The 26,423-nt window shown below is 40.6% G+C and overlaps 2 protein-coding genes and 1 long non-coding RNA gene across 3 annotated transcripts; 1 reads left to right on the top strand and 2 right to left on the bottom strand.

Moving 5' to 3' along the window:
- Window positions 1–473: 473 nt before the first annotated feature.
- Window positions 474–18,627, bottom strand: ZBTB11 (zinc finger and BTB domain containing 11). The gene is made up of 11 exons (XM_065829380.2): window positions 17,741–18,627; window positions 15,186–15,421; window positions 14,282–14,513; window positions 12,342–13,156; window positions 10,163–10,342; window positions 9,341–9,577; window positions 8,806–8,950; window positions 7,648–7,765; window positions 5,798–5,956; window positions 5,044–5,219; window positions 474–3,738 (listed from the first exon to the last, which is right to left on the bottom strand). The coding sequence occupies exons 1-11, from the start codon at window positions 18,048–18,050 to the stop codon at window positions 3,212–3,214; spliced, it is 3,135 nt and encodes a 1,044-aa protein (XP_065685452.2). The 5' UTR covers window positions 18,051–18,627; the 3' UTR covers window positions 474–3,211.
- On the top strand, window positions 17,910–23,939 carry LOC139828037 (uncharacterized). The gene is made up of 3 exons (XR_011739206.1): window positions 17,910–18,029; window positions 18,976–19,170; window positions 22,114–23,939. It is a non-coding gene; the product is annotated as an uncharacterized lncRNA (long non-coding RNA).
- RPL24 (ribosomal protein L24) lies at window positions 21,284–26,390 on the bottom strand. Its single transcript, XM_065829382.2, has 6 exons — window positions 26,280–26,390; window positions 26,078–26,153; window positions 23,988–24,098; window positions 22,458–22,594; window positions 21,986–22,049; window positions 21,284–21,414 (listed from the first exon to the last, which is right to left on the bottom strand). Exons 1-6 carry the CDS (start codon window positions 26,282–26,284, stop codon window positions 21,334–21,336), a joined length of 474 nt encoding a protein of 157 aa, XP_065685454.1. The 5' UTR covers window positions 26,285–26,390; the 3' UTR covers window positions 21,284–21,333.
- Between the last annotated feature and the right edge of the window lie 33 nt (window positions 26,391–26,423).

Genomic DNA, 26,423 nt, shown 5'->3' with positions numbered 1-26,423 from the left:
GCTGATCCTTCAGCAAGGAGCGAGAGACAGGAGGACAACTTCCACACTACAACCCCTCCTCAAATATTAATCCAAGACAGAAGTGCTGTGAGGTGCTTGCAGTGTTGTGCAGAAACCTAAATCAAGAGAAATAACATCTGGAACAAACTAAAATGGTTACAGCTGAGTAACAGGGAGGCTGAGTGGGTGCCTCATCCACCAAGGTCCTGCAGCCAAAGCGATTCCAGTATAAATACACACTGAGTTTTGTTAACACTCTGCTCTTGTACAGCCATGCTCTGACAATTTGAGAGGGCAGTGGGTTTCCCTTCCTCACACAAATTAGTTTTTTAAACCTGAAGCAAGAATTTAAAAGGTGTTACTAGAACTATTCAGACCAAACATCTATCTATATATGGAAGGTGAAATACCAAAGAGGAATAAATATTGCAACACATTTTTTTTTCCCCTGAAAAAGCTCCTTCAAAGAGTAATTCATGGCAAAGCTTAGTTTATTTCATGACAGAAATAACCGTAACTTTATACATCTAACACTAAATAAAACCAGCAGAATGTACAAATCAAATCCATTATGTACAGGAGTTCACCTAGAATGCTTTATAAATGGGCATGTCTCATGAACTTTAAAAAAAATCAAATAATGGCAACTGCATATTTGCAGTCTGACTTCAAACAGATTGCAGAAGGGTAGTGAACATCTTATAAATTAAAAGCTGAAGTCCAAAGGAAAAAAGACAACTTCACGCACAGGGGAACAGCAAAGCTCAGAGTGACACTCCCTGCTTACCTCATGCCCTTCAGAAAAAGTAAGGCACAAAATGGTAGGGAAGGGGTGCCGCAACATTCAGCTTTGACTTTCCTGTCTGAGTCTTGTTTAGGAAACAACCTTCTGCGATTTTTTTTGTTTGTTTGTTTTTTGAACACTAGACCACTGAATCAGTTAAAGCATTTTTACAGTGGGTAACAAGGCTCTGAAATTCAGATTCATTTCCGTTTCTTCCATAGGTTGGGCAAATAAATAAATGCACCAAAGATTAAACTAAGGTGCTGGTAATATTCTTTTTGTAAGGTAACACACTAAATATACAAATAATGTTCTAGTACTATTTACAGCTATTTTTCCTTGAACATTTCCTCACTTTAGTAATACATTATTTGTAAGACAGAAACATTGAATTTTATAGTTTACCTATCACTCTTTTTAACCTTTTTCCATCATAATGGCAGTATTTTAATTTTAAACAGGATGGCTATCTCAAGATTCTTGACCATAGAAAAATTCAAGACTTACAGCTATCAGTATTTTTTTATGTTTAAAGATTAATTTTAGTTTTACTTCATTTGGAAATTAGAAAATATTACAATTGCAAAGGTCTACAGGATGTATAACTACATTACTTCTCTGCAAGAAGACCTTGTCCTTTGAAATGGTCACCTACAGATTAATTTAGATTCCAGACCGGAACTCAAACTACGTATTGCTCAAAAATTTTTCAGCAACCGCTTATCTACATGCTTGCAAAGTATAAAAAGAACAGTCCATTCTGCAGCTTAGGAGACAGATACTCAGTTAAGGAAGATGAATGGTAGAAATACTAATTCAAATGAGGTGGTTACTTTGTCACAGATTTTGCTTAAATATTGTTCAGTGGATCTGTTTCACAGGTACCACACAGTTACATAGATGTAACTTTATTTATGAAGTTTACCCTGTGGTATTACAGGCTTCCGGCTCCTTGGACATCTTGCTGCTGTCAGTTGTGAAATACTTTATAATACTATTAACTGAGAACACTTTAAAGAATACAATTCTGATTGTTCATATGCATAGCACGTTCAGTTACCTTGACGGACATGTTCCTTGCCTAAAAAAACAGCCCAAACAAACAACAATGAAAGAACCTGCACCTTGTACAGATTAAGATGGTCACTATTCTTGCTATTCAATCAGAGACAAAAAAACCTGGGCCAGGCATGGCTGTGATTCATGCTTACTTGCAGGAAAACCTAGGAAGAATTTTTCCATTGATGTGGTGTAACACTGTGAGTTAGCTAGCACTAGAAGTATTTCCTTACAGCAGCACTAATAAGATCTTCTGAAGACTCTGGTATTTTGAGAAAAAAAAAATATTTACCCCATAGTAAGACTTTCATAGTTCTCTATCTTGATATTGCCATGTGTCCCATGTGGGAATTAGCAGGGCTCCTCCTTCCAACATGATACAGGATCAGATCGTACCTCGCTGGACTTCTTCAATAGATTTATATTCCCAAAGCATGCCATTAGACTTCTTTCCTTTGAGAGTTACTACATCAAATATAATGCACAATTAGAAACATCCATCATTAAGCTGTCTGGTTTGGATACAGAACAGTGCAGGCGACAGCTTCCTTTACACAACCAAACATCATTGAACTAACATGGTTGTGCACAGAGGATGAAGTGTAAGCAACCTCGCTTACAAATAAAAAGCAGTTTACCTCTCTGAGCAGCCTCCCTGCAGTGGGCTGTCCTCTGGTCAGCTTAAATTCACCATCTGTCTCAGAGAACCACTTCCTCAGACTTCAGTGGACCCCTGCCCATTATCTGTAAAACATTTTACAGCATTTTGCTGAACCTTCAACCTGCCACCCACTGACCTGGAATCTAAGTTCTTCAAAACTGAGATTCACTAACTGCCGATGGTGCATCTACCCAAAGAAAAAAGTCACTTGAGGCACAAGCTGCACAAAGCATTCTACCATCCCCTTGTTCTAGGGGAGTAAACAGACAATCTGGTACAGGTAATTTGCTCACAAACTTCATGAAATGCACATAAAAACAGAAGTTAAAAAAAAAAAATGATACTGATAGCTGTGCATTTCTAGTTTTTAGTGCAGCCTGTTTTTTTTTTCCTTTTTTCCTTTTTTAAAAGTTACAGCATGATACTTACTCCCTGACACAGAAAACATTATTCTTCCAATTTTTTTTTTTCTTCTCTCCAGTTACAGCCAGTGCACAAATATTTGCCTTCAAAGCCTTGGTGCACACTGAAGCATCTTAACATTTTCCCCCATAACGCCGGGTGCAGTATTTTGTCACCAAGACATTCAGTAGTGGGGAATAACTGTTTGAAAATAAACATCACTGTAAGCCTCAGATGCCCAGTTAAATACTTAGATTTCACAGATCATTAAGACCTCACCCTTCTTGCTTTCTCATATACTATATTCACTCTGTCTTTGCAACATGTGCCACTTCCACTTCTACAGTTTCAATGGCCTGGGTCACTTCAGCCATTTTCTGTCCTTGCTGTTGCGCCAATACATAATTTACCACCTGCATGATGCTTTGGTCAGAAAGAGTAGAGACCGATGTACATTCCTCTGTAGCTGAAACTGCTTCAATGGCTTCAAGTGTCTCTCCTGTCACCACCACAGTCTCAATCTCACCATCACCAACGCAAATCTTGGTTTCTTCTTCCTGCACATCTGCTGCTAAAATGCTGATGGCGTGCTCCACCTGTGTCCCCTGGTTATGAAACTGAAGAGTATCTTTTTCCAGCATAATTTTGCAGGGTACGTAGTCCCTGTGAAACTTGGTCATGTGCTTCCGTAGCGTCCGGGCGTCTATGTAAGCTTCGTTGCACACTGGACAGACATACGGTCGCTCTCCAGTGTGTGTCCTCACGTGGCGCTTCAAGGAACGGGCATCAGCCCAGGCTACTCCGCATGTTAGACATTCAAATGGCTTCACACCTGTTGTCAAATGGAAAGCAAGGAAGAGATGACCATCAGCATTCGTAAATATGCATCAGTAATGACGAGACGTGACAGGGAGAACAGCAGGACAAAAGAACAAAAGAAATACTGCAACTTTTTCTGTCTAAGAAAGAGATCTTGTTTACTATTTCTGTACTACAATATAATGAACGTGTAACACACTCAATGGTAAGTGGTCTGCCCAAACACTTTCAAATATTTTTTATTTTCAAAATCCCTTTTATTCCAGCTTCTCCCCTATTTTAAGTACATACTGCTTAATAAAATTATAATTATTTTTGCCCATTATATATTTCTGAAACCACATTTTATTTAACAGAATTTGTCACTTACATTCCTAGTCACGCTTTGTTTCTGTAAATCTTACAAGTCTCATTAAATCAGCACTTATTCTAGTTAGCTCATAATACCATCTACAGCTTTTCCCCTCCTCCTCCACACTGCATATGTTCAAATACTCCCTTACATTTGAGTTCTGTGGTCTGTAGTATCTAATGGGGCAAATGGGTGGCAACAGACACTATTTCAATACTGGCTTTTCCAGTTACTGTAGATTTAGGCTAGGTACCTATTACAGGACACTTTATCTGTTTAGAAACAAACACACAATCTCTACTGCAATAGTTAGACAGCTCTTACGTTCACTCATAATGGCTGTTTAAAAGGAATCATGCTTCAAAAATGTGGGTTTTGCCCCAAGACAAGAGTATACATAAGACTTCCAACACAACTGGAACAACCGAATACTCAAAAATCAGTATCATATACTTCACACCTGAAGTAAAAATGCACACACTTTTTAAAACTATAAAATGTTTTCATATTTTCTTTAAACATCATATAGTTTACTTCTTGTTAGAAATCAAGAAGCTGAATGATTTACAACAGCAGTGCTCTTTAAATTCAGGATAATCACTCTTCTGCGTGAAGAATATTTTGTCAACTGTGTGCACCTTTCAAAATGGAGAATGTTTTACTACATCCAGTCCTTTGGCAGATAGATATACATATCTTTTAATTACTTCTAAAAAAAGTTCCTCTGCCATTGAAGTTCTGAGAAGGACAAGTTATCACCGTCCCTGTATGCAACTGTAGTTTTAGGAAGATCCCAACAGCCATTTCTGAGAATCACCAGAAGCAAGTTAACAAACCACGACCAGCAAAAAACTAACCGGAGACTGTAAGAACAAGGGCATACACAGACACAAAGAAACAACTACCCCCTTCTCTATAATGTTTTTAGGGGTTGAGGGGTCTTATGACTACTTGTTTTCTACACACCTTCATGATTGTTCATGTGTCTCCTATATTCCCGGAGTTGTGTGAATTTTCTTCCGCAATGCTCACAAACTCGTTCCAGATTTTGTTTTGCTCTTCCTTTTTTACCATGTGTGGCTTTCTGTACATGTCTTCTGTACAAAGCTTTCTCATAAAATTCTTTACCACATACGTTACACCTAAAATGTGTTAAGTGAGAAATCTATTGAAAACATTATTCTGTGCTTATGTTATGTCTTTTAAACCAAATGCATTTTAATTATACAAGGCAAAGTTTAGTAGGAATACTGGCTTGTCTGATGAGTAGTTCCATAATTTGAAACAAAACTGTTGGAGTGAGCTACATTTTCTCTTATTCGTAGCCACAAAGATTCCACATACCATTCCACAGAAGTAAGATCACATACAAGGTATATCTAACTTCATCAATTATATTTATCCTTTAATAACTTCATATTCATTAGTTCCAGAATTGCCACAGCAGGGTAACAGTTGGACCACATCATCTGAACTCACACATCCATTCCCAAGTGCTTAAGACCCCAGTCAACATCAATCTATTGGTACTTTACCAATGGATGGGATTTATCCGTCCTAAAATCGCATTTGGCCCTTTGAAGGCAACCACAAGGCTGATGTGGCCCCCGGTGAAAATGAGTTTGACGACCCTGGCCTAGTCAGTTCCTTGTTGACTGGTTGTGGATCTGTATAACCTCATATTGATTAGTACATTTCAGTTGTCAAATGAATTTCTTACCTATAAGGGTCTGTGACTGAATGTGACTTTACATGAGAATACCAGTCTTTCTTCCAACTGTAACACTTTCCACAGAACTGGCATTGAAATGGCTTCACACCTAAATGTTTATTCATATGCTGCCGAAGATCTCGAGCTTCATAGAAACTCTTCTCACATCTGTAACAGTAAAGGTTTTAACATCCCATATAAGAAAGATCTTGGTGACCCTGATTTCAAAGGCACTGGAAGCCTCTTCTTTAATGGCAACTGAAGACTTTGAGAAGACAACATGTATTGTGTCACCAGCATCTACATAAAGCACAATCCCTTTCCAAACCAGTGAAAATTAAAAGGAGCAGCACCTTATCTGAAGGTCTGAAATATAACTTGAGTACTTCTGAAACACTTTGCCTGTTATGGATAACTATATTCTTTCTGATATTTTTATGGGGAATAATCAAAGGCAAACTGACTGGAATAAATTTAATCAAATACCTACTTCACTGGAAATCTTTCACAAACATTTTAGAAAAATAACTTATATTCATCTTTGTTCAACTGGGCCAGAAGCTCAAGACACGAAATGAGAAAACTTAAGTCTAGTTATTGCCTAATGAAGCTCTCTAAACCATCTGTGACAACATTAATTGTATTCTTAGTAGAAATCTTCATTGCAGGAAAATCAAGTACTGTGTCTGCTTTGAAGGAGCTGGGGAATCAAAGTATCTTCTCTGTCAACATAATCTTTTGCATCCATGACTGTAGTACCTTGAGTAAAAATATTTTTATTTTTTAAAATATATTTCTCCTTCAAAACCAAAATTGCCTTCCATAGTGTGTTTTATTAAACAGTTCTGTCCCTGTTGTAGACCCTATTAGCTCTGTTCTTCGTATGTCTAAGAGTGATATTTTTAGCACTAAATAAAAACATTGCTGACAGAATTAAAGTGAGTTTTCAGCAGTTAGAAAGAAAAACATTATTTTTGTGAGCATGCAGCAGCACTACCAGAGATATTTAGACCTACATTTATACAGTTCTAAAATTACATTTGGCCCTTTGTGGGCAACTGTGAGGCTGATGGGGCCTCTGGTGAAAATGAGTTTGACACCCCTGCTTTAAAGAATACTTTGGATTAAATCTTTCATTAAAACCATGAGGTGCATACAAGCAATCAAATAAATTGTACAACCCCTCTTAATATCTGAGAGAGTTTTCCAGAGACCTAATTGACAGCTTGGAAATTACGCCCCATTTGTGCTTTTGCAGGTCACTTGACAGGTTCTCCTATAGTCTGCTTGGTCATTACAGAGTTTCCACCAAACTAAAGTGCATAATGCAAAGATATTTAAGTGGTCATATAAGTTAACAGCAACAGTCAGTGAGTTTTAGTTTATGATGTTCCCACAGAGTTGTTTGCTAAGCACAGTGTGTATTGCAATGCACACAAATACATTGTAGACTGTACAGGAAATTTTCAAATTAAACTGGAATCAGCTCTCAGAGTAAAAGACGGCACAAACAGGCTGAAGGTCTTTGTGTCTGACAAGCTTACAACTCTTCCGTTGGTCCGACAAGGGAGCTTTAAAACCACATAGCTACTGATTCAAGCTACAAGTGCAAATGCATTCATTAGAAAACAACTGTATGAAACTAGAGCTAGGTAACAGTCAAAACCAACACTTTTGCTCTCCAATGCATGCATTAACAAAAGTGCGTGGTTTTTTTTTAACTTACTCTTTAAAGGTGTTATTCCAGGCCAGTGAACAGTTTTATGCTACAACAAGAAGCTGTTTTTAATCTTTAAAATTACTAGGATCATTAAAGTTAATGAAAAAAGTCCGCAAAAAAACCCCACCAACCAACTTACTGAGTACACTGATATTCACGAACTTCAGGCTTTGGCTGGTGTTTCTTTATGTGTTTACTGAGTCCTGATGCCCTGTGGAAAGATTTTCCACAGGTGGAGCAAAGATACTTGGATTCTCCTGACAAAAACAAAACAAAATATGTTAGGAAGCCAGGCCTTCATATCTCTAGAATGCTTTGTCAGAGTGGTTTTTTCTCCTCATATAATTGATCTTAAGTAATCAGAGCAGCTGGTTTAATTACACACAGCTGAAATTTTTAAATGTATTTTGTATGTGCCAATGTAATAATACACAGAGTGGAAAGGTAGCAGCTCTAAATTGCTCTGTTGCACATGTTCAAACACAGGTACAACATGGCAGTTACTAATTCGTCATGAAATGTGAACAGCATAAAATTGGCCTCGTGTGTGAAAAAACACCGACTGCCTGCATTCGTATAATATGCAACTTCTCCAGCAACACAGCATTGTTTACAGATGACTTACATCTTGAGTTTGAGAAACAACACCTTAAAATAAAAGCTTTCCGCTCCAATTCATCAGTACTAACATAAATCCCTTAAATTCCGGAACAAATTGTCGACACAGTCTCTCACATTTGATTCCACCCAACTTGGGAAAAAAGAAATATAGACAATTTCTATGCATTACAGTTTTAAAACTCTGCTTGTATTAAATGATTATATTGTAATCTTTCACACACTAAGATCTTTCAAGATAGTAGGTTTTATAAAATTTCATATTAGTACAGCAAGTCCTGTAAAGCATATATGGAGATTCGCAGAGTTTTAATTATGTTTTCCTCTGAAAGGATAGGCTGGAAGTATAAATACTCCAGAACATATCGGTCTGTTGCATATCTTTGTTGAATTGACACAATACAGGTCTTAAATACATACATAAAACCACAGGAACAGATCAACCATGATTCCCTATTCTTGTATAGAACACTTGCATAATAACATTAAGCTATGGTAAAATAAGTCCAGAAAATAAATAGAAAATGACTACTTACCTCTATCTCAGTTGCCTGACCAGTAAAAGAAAGAGGAGAAACTATTTATTTTTTTAAACAGTTCCTTTGTCATGGAAGAACAATGCTGAAGTTCAGTAGCATATAATAGCCAAAGCAAAGGGATCCTCTTTCTCATCACTTACCTGTATGAATGCTCATGTGTTCCTGAAGACTTCTTTTTGTGACAAAAGACTTCTCACACAATTCACACTTGAACTGTTTCTGTACTTCATGAAGAGCTAAGTGCATTTTTAATCCATGCTTATATGTAAAGGTCTTTCCACAAACCTAAAAAAAAAATCCACATCCAGTGGAACAGGACAAAAATAACTCGTTATGTAACAGGTGTTTAACTTCAAACACAACAAAACCTCCTGTATTTCTTGGGAACCAAGATGGTCAAGCCTGTGATTTTGCATCAGTGGCAGAACTGGTCTGTTAATAAAAAAAGAATACCCAAGGGAAGACATCCTTCTCAACACAGGAATATGAACTTCCATGATTTAACTTCATTCTAGTTTTCTCAGTCTTGAACTATAAGAACTTTCATTAGGAATGTTACAGTAGTTTTCCCCATTCTGATGTGACCTAAATTAACCTAAATTTTAGGACAGAGTGTCAATACTAATATATCCAGAAAACATTACTGATTATAGAATAAGAGGACATTCTCTTTACCTTGCATGCATGTGGTTTTACACCTGTATGTTTGAGCATATGTATTCTGAGAGAATAGAGCTTAGGTAGAGTTCTCCCACATATATCACAGATAAATTCACGTTTAGTTCTTCCTTTCACTGAAGACACGCCTGTCTCTTCTGCACTAGCAGCTGCAGTGTTCACTTCAGTCTTCCGAGTGTGCCGGACAAGATGGGCTCGCAGGGAGGCACCATATTGGAATTCTTTTTTACACAACTAGGAAAAAAAAAAATATTCCAACTTTACCTTGCATTTAATATTCCAAAATTATTTTTTTAAAAGTTATCTAAGGTTTTAAGTATAGTAATATGATTAGTTAGGTCTATAACGTGACTCCAATAAGCATTTTATCTCAGGTTAATTAATAGTTGAATATTTTGAATTTATGGCTATTGACAGAATGACTGATCACTTCCCAATAAGGCTAACTTCCTGGCTAATTTAAACACAGTTGCAAATTTACTAGTAAGGTTAAAAGTACAGCCCGCTCAGGCAGCAAGAGCACTTCCATGTCACACGGTGCTGTCATGCCAGGCGACTGCACCACATTTTACCCTGCTGCATCCAGATCAGGGCTGCAGCCATCCCTGAAATCCATAAGGAAAATAAATACATGTACAAAAAGAGGCAAGAAAAATAATTACTAATGTCATCACTGAGTGATTTTTCATAAAGAGGGAAGTTTATAGAAGAAGAAAAAAAATCAAAACAAAACAAACAACAAAACACAAAATCAACCACAAACCACACACACACCACAAAAACAAACAAACCCCACACCGAAACAAAACCACAACTTACTGGGCATTTATAGTCTTTAGATCTTTCATGTTTCAGTGTGTGCATTATAAGTGCATAGCGCCGCTGGAACACCATTGCACACTCAGTGCATTTGTGCTGAGCTTCCACTTCATTATTTTCTGTGGGCTCTCTTTTGGGCTGTTTCATTTTTTTCCCTCTTTGTACCAGCTTCATGGCAACCTAAGTGGGAAAACATAACCTGTAAATGAACTTTACCACACTGTATGTTTCCTCTGCAAGTTAGTATTAAAAACTGATGCTTCTGTGTGTTACTATAATACCACCAAATTTTCCTCAGTTTACTTAGCTGCTATAGTTACCCTCTTTGAGTTCACTGCAAAACTACAGATCTCATGGTGGGTGAAAAACTGGTCTTGCTTTAAAACCATAATTTGATTATAATTATAGGCAGACAATTACTTACCAGTTCAGAGACAACTAACTATTCAACCCTGAGTAACTGCCTAAGTGAGAGCTACGGGATAGTCACAGAGGAAACAAGAAGTGCTGCCAGTCACAATTTCCATCAAATATTTCCAACCCTTTCCTAAACTCCAACTTCCCTTTTCAGGATTTGCATTTGCTTTACTACAAAAGTCAACACAAAGTGGCCTAAATAGTTTTTAACCAGCCAGCAAACACTGAGTTAGTAATAATCAGTAAAAAAAGTGTACAGTATTTAAGCAAAGTTCTTTCTCACTGAAAGCATTCCAGCTTTACCAGGTGGTGTTTTTCGTTGCTGGGGTTTGGTTTTTTTTGTTAGGGAGTAGAGGTTTTTTGTTAGGCAGTATTGGCAGTGCTACCTGGAGCTGATAATCTCATTTTCCTTTGCAGAAACTTGCTGTCAAATTCTTTAAAAGACAAACTGTAAGTGAGCAGGCTGAAATTTCCTGTATCAGGTATCTCTCCTTCAGATTTCTGAGAATAAGACAAGGGAAAAAAGTACAATGCATCCACATTTCTTCTTCCTGTTTCTCACCAAGTAACATATCTAACAGTTTTCAAAAATATGTTAGCTCTTCCACATCTCTCAAAAACAAACTGAAACTCAACACAGGAGCAACATTTTCATGTTTGTTTGTTGTTTTTTTTGTTTGTTTGTTTGTTTTTGTTTTTTTTTTTTTTCTGTTACTCTGAAAATTTAGGCAAACTTGGCTAAACTGTGAAGCCACAAAAATCATTTTGGTCCATAATTTGGTTAGTAAGAGCTTGGAAAATAATCTGTTCATAGAAAGCATGCTTTGTCCTGAACATCTCCACGCCAATGGCAATCACTATAATTCAAAAGTCGGCAGCATTTTTCCTGTAACCTCTCTTTCCTGTTTTTCTTTCAGCATCAAAACTGGAAACTCAGGAAAGAGCGTCTCCTTCCCAATGTTTACATGACATCTAGTGCCATGAGGGTAGTTGAGGGATGCATGAAACAAAAATGCTAAAAGCTATGAAATTAGTTAGGAAAGCAGAAACCTATTTCTGAATCCAATTCTGAGAAATCTTCTAAACCAATTTTTCCACAGGTGGACACTGTCTAAATCTCATCTGTCAAGGAGCCAGATCTTAAAACTGTAAAAAAAATCAACAGGAACTGTTCCTGAAGGTAGATATTTCCCCTTCCAAAACAGAACAAAAATCTGTCATTCTCCAGCCACCATAAATAAGCTACTCAAATATTTTGATTGTGCTAGCTTTAACATTTGGGCTTGAAGTTGTCCATCTGTAAAATGAGACTAATGCTACAATTTCTATCTACGAGGGTGTTGTAATGCTGTTTTCAAGTCTTCACAAATGTAGGTTCTCACTTCTCTAACAGAGAAATACATTTGTTTATGACTGACATACACATGTGCTAGTTAAGAATTAAATTCCCAGATCATTAAGAATTTTATGGAGAAGATACACCTGTCCAACCATAAGAAGCTGTGAGAAGATACTCAAGCTGGGCTAAGGTCTTCGATATGAAGGAATTTTGATGCCAGTGTTGTGCTTTGTTTTGTTCTTCTTTGCACAACTGTCACATCTTAGAAGTTACTTCAGTTTGCAGTAACATTAACCACTCAAAAAAAACCCAAACCAAAACCCCACATTCGCCAGAGTCCTTGGAATCGAGAAACAGTCTTTTCAGATTGGTCGCAAAACATGGGATGATTACTAACAAGAGGCCTAATGACTGATAGAATACCTGCTGTATTGCAGATTTAGGATTTGTCTTTCTATTTTGCAGTTTTTTTTCAATTCCTTTATGCAATCTGATATATCCGCCTTCAGTAACAGAACGTTGGCGAAGCTTGCTTTTGTAAGTATCATCCTGGCTGGAAGAGAGGCTTTCTGGTTGTGCAGCTAAAGGGCTCTGTTCTTTACTTTGCTTGCTGTATATTTGCTGGAGTGTTTCTGAGGACACTTCAGAAGTACTGTCCGCATTTGCTTTACCACTTTCATTCTGATCTGTTGCAATTTCCATTTGACTTTTTGTGTCCATGGCTTCCACAGTTGATGGCTGAGCCTTTGTGACACACACGATGTTTTCTGAGATGCTCTCCAGGAGCTGCACCTTGACATGATTTTCAGTGGTTTCACACTGCTCCACAGGCTTTGCCAGACCATCCTGAGCGGGCTCCGCAGACTCTGGGGGCAGGAGCTCAGGCTTGGGTACTGCTGCTTCCTCTGGCGTTGCAGAGGAAGAAGCTCCATTCACAGCTGCTGGCGCTTCACTGGCTGTGAGCTCAGGCTGCCCAGCACTGTCTACCGCCTGCATCTCAACTTCAGATTGCTCTGCTAAATTTTGTGTTGACTCCACAGTTTGGATATCTCCCTTTTGGTACACTGTAATTTGCTTCTCTTCCATCTGTTTGTGCACATTTTCACAGATTTCGATGACCTCTGACATGAAGAGATGCCGGGCAAGCATGGCCACATCTGCCATGCTACAGAAGTCAAAAGTTAATTCTGATGTATAAGCAAATTCCAATAGAGGCAGGAAGCTGGACTTGCAGAACCCTACCAGGAATAAAACAAGAGATTAGTGCAAACACTGATGAGCCCGAATTACACCAAAATATTCCATGATGGATACAACAGTTCACCTTTTACACGGTTAAGTCTGAAATTTAGAGCAAAACACAATTGCAAGTAACACTGAAGCCCCTCCACAGGGACTCAATTAATTAACATTTATGCAAAAGCATCCTCCTTGTGTATTTTCTATGTGGAAGTAAGAACTGACAATTTTTCCAATAAGTAATCACAACTGAGGTACTTTCACAATAAAATTCTCAAGAAGAATGTTTTAAGATACCAGGAGAGTCACAATACTTTTGAAGCAGATTAACCTTAATTAAACCAAAGTCCTTCTGGACATGCTACATTCAGAAAGTCAGGACTTAGGTAACAACTGATGCAGTAGAAAAATAACACAAGAAAGTGGCGCATGAAAAAAATAATGGTAGGGATATATAGATAGAACTGCTTAAAAATCAGCACTTGGTATAATTTTCCACAGTTCTGTAAATCATAAATCAAATATTTAATTTGGGGACCTTCTGGACCATCATACTAGAAGTCTATTGTTCATGCAGAGACAGGCAGAGTTAAGAGGCATATGTTCTGTACAATATTCTTCATCACCACAAAGTTATTTTTAGAAAATTTATTTTAGGATCATCTCCTATCTTTAAGGTACCAGAAGGTTTGAAAAATAAGCAGAAACATATATAAGAGTGTTTTACAGACATAAGAAACTATTTAGTATTTGTTCAGCAAAAGAGGTCTCTGAGAAGCTACTCAACATCCTCTGTTGATGTACTGAAGCATTTGATTATGTTCCCTTTTTTTAATGTTTGTGACTAATACAAGGAGAAAACAGGCCTAAGTAAGGTAAAAATCAATCCAAAGCTTCTCAGAAATTTGAAGGTGAAATCCCATTGTCCATCCAATATGGAAGATCAGATTATGCAAAACCAGAGTGATCACTTCAGCATTAAAACCCACACAAAATACCTGTAGATTAAAAGAGAGAAAAAGAGCAAGATAAAAATATCTGGTTCTCTTGAACACTCAAAAAAAGTACTGTACACCTTATTTAGAATATTATGATTTCTAGCTTTGAAACCCACAACACTTCACCTGACAGATCCACTACAGCTTCATGACTAGAGACAGCTCCCTTCTCAATGAAGAGCTCTCGGAAGTACTCGCTGTTGGCTGCCAAGACAGATTTGTGAGCTTTGTACTCCTCTCCTTCAATCAGCAGAGTCACATCACAGAACTGATTGGAAAGCCTCTGCTGATTCAGTTGGTTTAAGACTGACAGACAATGTTTGGAAGATGACTGCTTCACAAGGCCCTTACTGTCAACCTGTCATAAACAACATTATGAGAACTTCATTACATTTAGACTGTGCCTTTTTAAGCATTCACACTAAATCACAGAAAAGGGTTATTTTCTGCAACCATACAATCAGTTCAACCCTGTATAATATACAGCTTATATTTACTATTATTTTCTTTCTTTAAATGCATCAAGTTTTACCCTCCCTCCAAACACAGTTAAAATTGACAACTGGAAAAATGAGAAGACATGGATATTCAAACAGTTCTTTGACCATATTTTCAATGCTATAGCCTGAAATGGTTTCTAGATTCAAAAGTCTTCACATGCATATGAGTCCCCAGTTATAATAAATAATTTTATATATAAATATAGCATCACTCATTAAGGAATGGATATAGATTCCATTAGAATCTTGTATGTGACGCTTTACTATTTATACTTCTGTCACTGATTTTCCCTTAGGCCCTGTATGCATAAATAAGAGTCAGAGTGATCTTATTTTCCAAAGGTGACATACTATAATTAATTTAATGTCATGTATACCAGTAACTCATTTGCACATATATCAAATATCTTTGGCAAAATTTATGTCACCTTATTGTAGCAAAATTATCACAACAATAGAAAATAAATATGTGACTAAAAACTTGTTAGCAAACATCTTAGAGACATTCAGATGTACACAAAGGTACTTACAAATACAAGCTCATGCTTTGCTATTGGCTTCTTCTTCACAGGCTTCGGGGATGCAGCTGGGATCGATGACATATTACTTGATTCATCATCTGTTTCATTACTGTCTTCATGAGATTTTGCATCCAATCCTAGTTCCTCCAGCATTTCAGAAGGATCTGACAGAGATCTAGAGCGATCTAGCTTTTCCTGGCACTTGCTGCACTCTTTAATGTAATCTTTAACCTGCTTAAGAATACCTAAGAAAAAATTAATTAAGCTAAATTAGGCTTCTAATGTTCATTCAATTTACCCTAAACAAATAATTAAATATGTAGGTGATTAGCAAAACAATATTACACACTTAAGGAAAAAAATTCAGTCAGTCACCTACACTTCCCTTCTCAGACTTCTTTTCACCAGTTCTCCTTCTCTCACATTATTGTATGATATTGTCTGTCACTGCTGTAAACCACTGTTAACTTGAGAGAGAACATTTGGAACATCACTATATCAAGCAGATTCTCCTAGAAAGATTTTTAAAGCTAGTAAAAAATAGTTGTATTTATACATTCACTCTAAGAATCCCAAGACAACGAAAGCTGTAACCTGATTGAGCATTTCTCCCACACAAGTGGATCTCAGCTTGTTCTTACTGAAGGGGAGAAGAATTGGAAGGCTCACTTAAGCTTTTGAAAACTTGGGACCAACTGTGTTGTATGCCATGACACTGATATGTATTACTAACACCAATTACAATCAATCACTTATGATTTTGGAATTTAAAGAAATTCATTTCCCACCAGTATTTTAACTGATGAAACTAAATAATTTTAGATAGTCAGTTGTTCCTAAGCTCAGGGTCCTCTTCTCCATACCAAGGCATTCTCAGTGTATGGCTTTCAACACAAATTCATTTTCTTCTCTAGGACAGTATAAAAGCAAACATAACAGCTACGTCTCTACAGTTCAAAATCTAGCACAGCTAAAGAAGCAGCTGACAGAGTCAGATTTGAGGTGCTCACACCTCTTCAGAGCATGAGATGCACTATCATTACATAGGTCTCTGTAAGGATCAGAAAAACACAGACTTCAGAAAATCCAAGGCACTCCAACGCAAGATATTCATGCCCCTTTCAAACATTTTTATGTTTCCTTGATTTTATCTGAAACCAGGGCTAGTCCCCAGGACAGAAGGTTTCTGGTCTTCAGATCCCATATCTAACACCCTTCCTGGCCACTGGGCCACACTCCAGTCCATTTCTTCCCAGTTACAGAGCAGACGCACAACAGACAGATGCTCATCTCAGGATGATGAGCTGGTCAAAACTGCTGTCCAGTGGGAGCAGAAGCATATTTTAATGGCAGGGAAAAACAGTGTTTTCAAGGAGACACAGATAAGAAACAAAACACTTGAACTGAAAGCTGGGCATGAATTTTAGTATTATCAGTGCCAGAGAAATAAGAGAATATAGGTTGTGTAAAAAAAGTTAACCAATAAGATAAAAATACGCAGAATACAGAATGCCCTCTTCTGATGAACAGAAGATATGCTGAGGTCCATTAAGGAAGTTTTCCAACATAGGATGATAGTAGATGCTAGAACAGTCAAGTAATGGGCAGATAATGAGAACCCAGATAAAGGCAAGAAAGCCATCATTCAGAACGGATGTATCAACTTTGAGACACAGAATCCTTTTTCACAATAAAAAACCTTCAAGTCAATAATATTGGGACTGAAAGGATGGGTTGCAGCTAGACCAAAAAGCCTCCAAATTAAGAAAACTAAAGCTGAAGTGACAGCCATGCTGACTGATGGACGAAAACAGCAAAACAAGAGAAGTAGTACAAACAGAAACTGAATCCTGGGCAACTGACCAGTGAACAACTGAACATGTGTTTAATGGATACATAAGACTAAAAGTAGAACAGCAAATCCAAAGGGAAGACAGATATCAAGACATTGGCTCAGCCAAAATAAGGCCCCAACTGGGAATTATTGCTGTTCATACAGTACTATTTCTAACAGCTGTGACATCACTCAGGACCCAACTGAGAATCAGTTTGGTCTTTCCAGCCTCTCATTGGAAGAAACGAATATAACAATGAGTGCAAGGACTATGAGGTACCACTAGCAGCTCTGCTATTTAAATGTGAACACCATCCACATGCTAGTTTGAAAAGGTATTATAAGGTTAAAAGCTGAACTAGGTCACGTGGATTATCGCCCTATACAAGGCATACGAGTTGAGAAATTGCTACCTTAAGCAGGCTGTATACAACACTTGGATGGGGACTATCATGCTCTGCGTTCCCATACGTTCAAAATGCTGCTACTGAACAAGCAGCTCCAGGACGATTTGCTAACCAAGGCTGCACCTCGCACAGCCAGGCCTGCCTCTTACGGTGCCACCCAGAGTTGCGCTTCGAGACGGAGCGCTGGACGGCACAGTCTGACAGCAAGTGACAGTCCCCTCCCCGGGGAGGGCACACAGACACTCTTCCTCCTCACCAACCCGCCCACGGACCCAGCGCCGCAGGGACTGTGACGCCAGCCGCCCCTTCCTCTCCCCGCTCACCTCGCCACCAGTACTTCTGCGAGAGGCCCTGCCAGGTCTGCAGGCGGGTGCGGTGGGAGCCGTCGGGCGCCAGGTGGGCGGCGCGGATGAGGCGGTCGCGGCGCTCGGCCTGCAGCACCACCTCGAGCTCGGCGAAGCGCTGCTGGTCCCGCTGCCGCCGCTGGTAGTAGAGGGTCCCGCCGCGCACCACGTAGCAGGCGGCCGCCTTGCGGATCTTCCGCTTGGCGTTGCCCTCCGTCCCCGGCGCATAGGGCTCCCGCTCGTTGGTCAGGTAGCGCAGGATGGCCAGGTAGCTCTCCTCGCTGGACATGGCGGGGCGGGGGGAGAGGGGCAGCGGGAGAACGATGGGGGGCGGGGGGATGAAGGGGCGGCCTCCGCGCCCTCAGAGCCACGCCGGGCTTCCCCCCTTGCCGCCGGGAGGGCGAGCGGAGGGTCAGGCTCTCGGCCCCGCTGGGGAGGAGGCTGATGGGCTGCGTCTCCGTGCGGGACGGGGCTCACCCGTGCCAGTCACATGCGGCGGGCCCGTGTGGGAAGAGGCTCACCGGCTCTCGCCGGGGGTCCGCGGGGCTGCCGAGGCACCTCCCGGGGCAGGGAGAGCATGCGCTGCAGAAGGAAAGAGGATCAGGGGCCTCCCGCTCCTCTGTCGGCCCCTTGCCCAGGTGCGGTGAAGCCGGACAGCGCGGGCGGCGGGAGCCAGGCCCGGGGGGGAACTGGAGTTTCGCAGCCAGCGGCGGCGGGTGGGAGGGAGAAGCTCGGGCAGCAGCAGCAACGGAAAGACAAAATGGCTGCTGCACAAGAGGAAGTGAGGTCAGAGGCCCGCGCGCATGGGAGGGGCGCGTGCTCAGGGAAGGCGCTGCTCCTAAGGGGGTGCAAAGCCGCCATCTTGGAGTTGGGCAAGAGACCGAGCAGAAGGATAGGGGCCGCCATCTTAGAGCCGGGCACAGTTTGTGAGGGCGGACGCGGGCAGGGCGCTGGGGGCAAGGGACAGTGCTAAATAAGTAGCTTTATTGGCGTAGCTTCGAAACGAGGACCATCCGATTCAAAATTGCCCCAGGAACAGGAGCTACGAGAAAATCGTCAGTGTGGTTTTATGTTTCAGGGGAACAGCATGACTGTTGAGGGTCTCAGTGCATCGAGCATGCTCCTTTGTATTTGTGAAAGTAAGTCTTCCGTATGTCAACTGTTGGTTGTCCTTGTCCAAGTTCTGACTTGATTTTGTTTTACACCCATAATAGGCATGAAACGCAGAAGGCCCTAGGATGCCCACACCCAGGCAGAAGCATAGGCAGCAGTGACCCTTCCCCTGCGCTCAGTGCTTGCAAGGTGACACCTGGAGCAGTGTGCGCCCCCCAAACACAAGATGTTGATTGCGTGGAGAAGTCTGGCAGAAGGCTGCAAAGGTGGTCAGGGATAAGAGCATGAGGGATGAGGTGAGGCTGAGAGCTGGGCTTTTTCAGTCTTAAAAAGGGAAGGCTTTGTGTGGACCTGGCTGCTGTGCACAGCTACCTCACCAGGGGATGCAGAGAAGACGAGGGCAAGCTTTTCTCAGTGCTGCATAGCAATAGGCAACAAGCACAGGTTAGAACACAGAAAATTCTAGTTATAAATAAGGCTTTTTTTTTAAAGCATGGTGATAGTCAAATAAGAGGTTGCCGTAAGAGGTTGTGGAACCTCAGTCTTTGTTAAACACTCATCTGGATACAGCAACGAGCAACCTATCCAAATAGACATGCTTTGAGGAGGGGGTTGGACTAGCTGATCTCTGGAGGTCCTTTCCAACACAAATTATTCTGTGGGTCAGTATTCCATTTTTTGTGAGAAATATTTAATAGAGAACCAATTACATTGGGTGAGCATAAGGAATTCAATTTATTTATTTCCTTGTCAATTCATTGCATTATATCTTTGAGCTGAATAATGTGCAGTTACATCAGGTTATCACCCTGAACAGCCTGCCTCACTTGAAGAGTAACTTGTGAGAGGAGTAACCTGATGGGCTCTTATGCTTTACTGTTTCACCGTATCAGTCAGAACTCATGAATAAACAGCAGAGTGATCTTAAAGCCTTTCTGTGCACCTCTGCAGAAACAGCAGGCAACTAAAGCCTACAAACTTGAAAGCATTAACAAATATTGACTTACTAATTAGCCATATCTGACAATCAAGTTGCATGTATCATTATTGGTATTTCAGGCAGACTGTTCATAAAAACTTATCTTTGCTTTCAGTGCTTTAGCTGGAAACTTTCACAAGCATAAATGCAGTGTACCAGGTGCTTGATACATAACACTGATATAACCAGGATTTTATATAGTGGTCACTAGCATAGGTAACTTCCAGTGGAGTAGCACCTTTTTTTTTTAATATATAGCAAAGAGCATAATTGTTTGGAAGATAATGGTGTAAACTGCACTAATGTAATCAAGCCAGACCTATTTTAAATGAGTTGCAACCTTGATCTAGACCTGAATCTAACAAACCGAAACCAAAAAGTATAACTCAAAATATAGCCCAAATTGCCCATTACAGCCATTGTGTTTTTGAAGCACAAAAGAACTGCGGGAAGCAAAACTATGAAAAGACTGCTGCTTTTTTGACCACTGGATTAAGATTACAAAGTAAGACCTCAAAGCTTTGCAGTGCTAGTAAGTATTAAGATGAAGCATCAAAAAAATCGAGAAGTGTCTGATCCAGGTAGTAGAGAAGGTTCATTTTCTCCTATATTTGCACTAAGTCAGAGGACATTGTTTAGCCTAGGCCATTTGGTACTGTCCATCAAAACTATGGCAAAGTCTGGGCACACTGCCTGTGTAATTACTAAAGTAGACACATATTCTTCACATGAAGAATTTAACAAATGGCCACTCCCTCTAGGGGTGGGAGCCTAGGCAATGACTAAGTGAACCTCTATCTGCATTCTGGAAGTTGAACACAAACCTAAATGGGCTTGAAGTAAATGTACACCATCCGCTGCATCTGAAGCTCTTTCAACCTATTACTAGTGTTGCAAGTGCTGCTAATTAGATCGTAATTGCAGAAAAATGGCCAGACTGAGTCAAGAAACTGATTTAGCATAGTGAACAAGTGCAAGGCAGGACCTTTACAGCCATCCTTTTCCTGACAACAGCTTCCAGCAATTTCCTGACCCAGGAGCTGCATCTGAACCTTTGTGTGTAACAGCCATGTGGCCCAGGAAACCATCCACTCTCATTTTTCTGCCTATTTCTCCTTTTATCCTATACAAATTGTTGCTACATGCATTCCACATCACAGAAAATGCATTTGTCATAGACAGTATTGCTTCGCACAGCCTTTAGTTTGCACCTCTGAACTTAGAAACCCTCTTTATGCCATCTGACATAGATGCAGAATAAACTTGTGCTCTTTTGTACTTCAAGCAAGAACAGCTGCTTCTACATACTGTCTTAAGAAACCACATGTTTTATGGCAAGATGTTTTTCAGTCTGCAAAACCAGACATGGTTATTTCATAGATTAATTTTCTTCAGTGTATCTCGCACAGTTGAAGAGAACATGGCACAAGTTCTGAAAGTTAGTGAGATATTTATTCAGCATGACTAACAGTTTGGCAAGTTAGCGCTTTCCACCAACACGAGGAGCAGAAACCTTGACTGGTTTCACAATCTTCTGCTTAGGTGCTGCCTTTGTAGGAGCCTGGAGAGAAATAATAAAGTATAAGCAAAGTGAAACAATTTATTTCCTGTCCTTAAAGCTTTCCTTTGTATTTAAGATTCTGAACAGAAATTAGGCAATTTAAATTAGATTAGAATTATAATCTATGAGATTAGGATCACATTAACAGATTGTTACACACACGACTGTAAGCCTACAACACGTATGATGCCAACATACGGCATTAATTCATAAGTAATGAAACAGATGCTAGCATTCATCAAAATATTGTTACCAAGTTCATAGATAGTGAAGATGTCACATCCAGACAAGCTTTTAGCTATTAAGAATCTTTGACATATGGTCAGAAAGTAGTTTTACTGTAATACTTATTTCTTCTGTAAAAAAAAAGGGTCATTCTATTTAGCTGTTCGGGTATGTTTAACTTTTGTACTAAAAGTTTGGTTAATATCTTGGCTTCCAGATCAAAAACCTATAAGCAAATGCTTCTTCCAAACACAAATGGAATTGCCAATTAAGCGCTGCAACAGAATGCTGCGTTACAACACTGTGTATTACATTTCATTATTTCTAACCACCTGTTGCATCTTACCTTTGCAGCAGAAACAGCCGTTTTCTTGGTTGCCTGCTTAGCCTTCTTGGCTTCTTTTGCAGCCCTGTTAGTTCACAGAAAAAGGTAACAGTTATTCATGTCTGCCATTCACTGTTTCTTTGTCTCAGCACTGTACAAGCTCCCTATGATCAAGAAAGGAATGCATTATTTCAGAGGCACTCAGTACCTCTAGGAAGACTATTATAGAGAAGGCAGAAAATGTGACTAAAGCGATATCTTCACAAAGGGAGAGGGCAAGAAGAGACCCTTGTCTGCTGCTACCATCGCTTGCCGAGACTGCTCAGCATTACCTTAAAACATACAGATTAAAAAAAAAAAAACAATACCACAACCAAACCCACAAAAAACAATTATAAATCATGGAGCTCCTCTAGAGTTTAAGATCTTGTATGAAAAGTGTTAATAAACTTTGAAAAGCCTGGGATAGCTTAATTTATCTCTGTTTTCTCACCTAATAGCTTGTTCCCTCTGCGCCTTTCGTACTTCGGGCTTCTGATTTCGTTTAGCCATAATCTCAGCTAAAGAGGCCCCAGTGATTGCTCTCTGAAACTTAACAGCACGACGTGTGCGCTTCTTCTGTATCTCTTCCTAAAATGGCAGAAGATAAAGACAGACAATTAGCATAAGACCTTAAATAAAAGGCTAAAGACAACTATAGAAACAAGCTCCTATTAAGATCCAAACTATTATAAAACTGTAAAAAGAAGCAGAACTTTACTCTTTTCTTCAGAGATAACCAATTTCTTGATTTGCCCACACAGATGAAGAGCTAAAAAAGAACAACGTATTCTCCTTTGCAAGGTATAAAAAAAAAAGTTATTTGTCGGCCATCTATAACTCCCAGAAAAAAAAAAAAGGGGGAGGGATAAAGTCCACTTTGGTAGAATCTTCTGAAAGGAAGACAATTCCCACCTGTTCCAAGTAGAATCACAGTGCTGGGCAGCAGTGTAAGCCATTGAGCATCAACTTTCTTCAAACAAACAGCTAAAAACCACTGACTTATAACATGTATGTAAGCATTTCCAAATGCTCTTTTGCTGTGCAAATTTAAGCAAGACAAGTGAAAGTAACTCATGCTACACGTGTTATTATCTTTTTCATACAATGACAGCTACATAGGAAAGACCTCCTACTAAGCTACAGCCCAAAGTTTTCAAGAAGAGTACATGTGGGACTACGGTGGGCCCATGGATTCCCTGACGGAGGGCATGGGAACAGAAATTAGTCTTGAAGATACTAAGACCTAACTGTGAGAAAGATGGGAGTAAAGTAGTATTCAGAGATGTTAAGGATGTACCCGTGAGAGCGAAGGGAGTAGAAGAGTAACACTGATGATAGCAAAAATAGCCAATGAGATGTTATTGCTGTAACTTGTAACCAATAGCGAAGAGACACATGAACTGGTAAAACTGTATAAAAATGCACTTGTGGCAATAAATGGCATCTACTACTTTCATCCTGGAAGAATTTGGTCTATGTCGTTTGTCTGTCTCAACCATGACAAGTACATAAAAAGTTCCCCACACTTCAACCCCCAAACCATCTGTTTGGAAATAATGATCCACCAGATTTTCAGCTCTATGCCACACTATCACCACTCAGAAAGTTTTCAAGTCCAAGCTTTTAGAAAGTCTACATATTAAACAGCATTACCCACCTTCCGCAAAATTAATTTTTTAAAACATATGCCCTTCATACAGGTGTTGAAATCAACTGAATCTACTGCGGTTCTGAGGGAGCCCTCAAAGAAGTGATACGATACGATACAATGCTTCTGTTGAACTGGTTAGCTTTCAAACATAAAGCAACATACCAACGCATGTAAATGCACACATATTTGTACCAGTATTAGCCAGTTTTCATCCTGATTATGTGGGTCAGGCTTCTCCTAAACAGCAGCATACTCAATCTACCTCTATTCCAACAGACCATATCTTTTGACAGAAAAATTTTCAAGCAGCATTAGTTGGTCTGTACTTACTGACTGTCCTTTCTTGTGTTTACGCCTGTATAGAACAGTCCAGTTGATTTGACGGGGGTTTCTCTTGGAAAGGAATGCAGACTCACATTTTGCATTCAAGAACTGAAAAACCTGGAAAGGTAAAATATTTTGTGTAAGCTTTGTTTCTACAAAAGACATTACTACAGTTTATGTTAACATGCCAAGTAATTATTTGATTCAATGTTTTTCAACAGTGATGCTTTTATATTTTTTTACACAGCCCTCACAACCAAATATTTTAGAACATACTTCAAAAAATGTCAAGTTTGGGATTTTGTTGTGTCAATTAACATGATCTTACAAAGCATTCCATTTTAAGAAATTCTCCATGCCTAATTTAGTTCCCTTACAATAAAGCCAAATGCTAGTTTTTGTTTTCGTCTCACAAAAAATAAGCTACTTCATTGTGCTGAAACCTCAAATTACCACTTGCATCCAGTGCTGCACTTTATCCTAGGCACAGCATGAACAGCCATAGCCAGCATCATACTTTTCAAGTGTCTGCCCTCAAATAACTATGCACTTCCTCTACGTGTAAGCAAGTCAAAACTTGGCTTAAGAACAGAGACCAATATTCCACCCTATTCCTTCTTGCACAGTTGGACTAAGCTCTTGCCTACAATCACAAGTGGAATTAGCAAGCTGATTTATTATAAGCCATACAATTAAATCTGAAGTATAAACAGATTCCAAGAAGAGCACCTGAAGATTCAGTTGGTCCATTTACTTAGCTATCATTTCTCAAGAGATTCTGTAGAGCAGGACTACTGTCCTGGGGTATCCAAACCCCAATCCCAGTGTAGGGGAAAGGGACCTGGGGGTCCTGGTGGACAACAGGATGACCATGAGCCAGCACTGTGCCCTTGTGGCCAGGAAGGCCAATGGCATCCTCAGGTGTATTACAAGGGGGCTGGTCAGTAGATCAAGAGAGGTCGTCCTTCCCCTCTACTCTGCCCTGGTGAGACCCCATCTAGAATATTGCATCCAGTTCTGGGCCCCCCAGTTCAATAAGGACAGGGAACTGCTGGAGAGGGTCCAGCATAGGGCAACAAAGATGATTAAGGGAGTGGAGCATCTCCCTCATGAAGAAAGGCTGAGGGAGCTGGGTCTCTTTAGTTTGGAGGAGACTGAGGGGTGACCTTATTAATGTTTACAAATATATAAAGGTTGAGTGCCATGAGAATGGAGCCAGGCTCTTCTCAGTGGCAAGCAATGACAGGACAAGGAGTAATGGGATCAAGCTGGAACACAAGAGGTTCCACTTAAATTTGAGAAAAAACTTCTCAGTGAGGGTGACAGAGCACGGGAACAGGCTACCCAGGGAGGTTGTGGAGTCTCCTTCCCTGGAGACATTCAAAGCCCGCCTGCACACATTCCTATGTGACCTCACCTAGGCATTCCTGCTCCAGCAGGGGGATTGGACTAGATGATCTTTGGAGGTCCCTTCCAATCCCAAACATACTGTGATCCCTCCTTCTGTAGATACAAATAGTGTATTTTTGACAGTCCTACCTGTATGAGAGCCTGAAAGGCCTCTCCTCTCTATTTATCCCAATGATCCATACCCAAATTATTTGCAAGTCCCGTTGTTTACTTCAGCAAATCTCAGCGTTAGATGACATACATATAAATAGCATTTCCTACAGAACTTTGGTACTTTAGACCAGATGCTTTAACACACCTTTCCCAAACTACAACCTTAAGACCCGGCTCAGAAACCAAAGCTACAACACAAGCACGGTTCTCCTGCGGACCAGCTCTGACAACAGCCATGACACCTGGGCACCGATGGTTGCAGTACGATGATATTCCCTATATACGGCTCCATACGACTGGTTCAAGAAGACGCCACAGCAAGGCCAGCGAAGAACCTGGGCAACACCACATATTTCCCCACCGCGCCTCCAGCGTGAGGCCTTCAGTTCCCCCAGCACCGCGCCGGCCTCTCCCTCAGACCTGCCGCTCTCCCCATTCTGCAGGGCCCGCTCCTGCCAGCCCCTGCCACCCGGCACCGCGGCTGCCCCCTCCCCGCGGTGCTCGCCCCGGCCCCCCCCGCCCCTCGGCCTCACCTTCCCGTCAGTGCGGGCGTAGCGGCGCCCATGGCCCGGGTAGATTTTGTACCCGCTGAAGCTGCACAGCTCGACCCTGCGCGGGAGAGAAAAGTTAGGGGAGAAAGCAGGGGAAGGGGGGAGGAGGAAGACCCGGCCCTCCGGCGGCCTCTCCGCGGCGGATGGCGCCGGATAGGGCAGCAGAAGCCCCCGCGGCCCTTACTTCATGATGGCGGCGCTTCTGAGCCGGGCGGCGGCCAAGCCGAAGAGGAAAGGAAGGATGACGGGAAACGGCGTTGTGCGCGCCGCGCGCAGCACGCCGGGACGACTCCACCTCCCGCGCAGCGCCTGACGGGAGGGGAGCGGG

This window comes from Patagioenas fasciata, chromosome 1 (assembly GCF_037038585.1).
Source record: "Patagioenas fasciata isolate bPatFas1 chromosome 1, bPatFas1.hap1, whole genome shotgun sequence".
Taxonomy (NCBI): Eukaryota; Metazoa; Chordata; class Aves; order Columbiformes; family Columbidae; genus Patagioenas; species Patagioenas fasciata.
The sequence above is the reverse complement of the archived record's forward strand: the minus strand, read 5'-3'. Positions and strand labels throughout refer to the sequence as shown.

Coding starts and splice junctions, on each gene's coding strand:
- ZBTB11 (XM_065829380.2), bottom strand. CDS start 18,050: ATGTCCAGCGAGGAGAGCTACCTGGCCATCCTGCGCTACCTGACCAAC. Junction 15,422..17,740: donor GCAGAAGTACTGGTGGCGAG/GTGAGCGGGGAG, acceptor ATTTTTTCTTAG/GTATTCTTAAGCAGGTTAAA. Junction 13,157..14,281: donor AGCTGTAGTGGATCTGTCAG/GTGAAGTGTTGT, acceptor TATTCCTGGTAG/GGTTCTGCAAGTCCAGCTTC.
- RPL24 (XM_065829382.2), bottom strand. Junction 24,099..26,077: donor ACGCCCGCACTGACGGGAAG/GTGAGGCCGAGG, acceptor TTACCTTTCCAG/GTTTTTCAGTTCTTGAATGC. Junction 22,595..23,987: donor AACACAAGAAAGGACAGTCA/GTAAGTACAGAC, acceptor CTGCCATTTTAG/GAAGAGATACAGAAGAAGCG.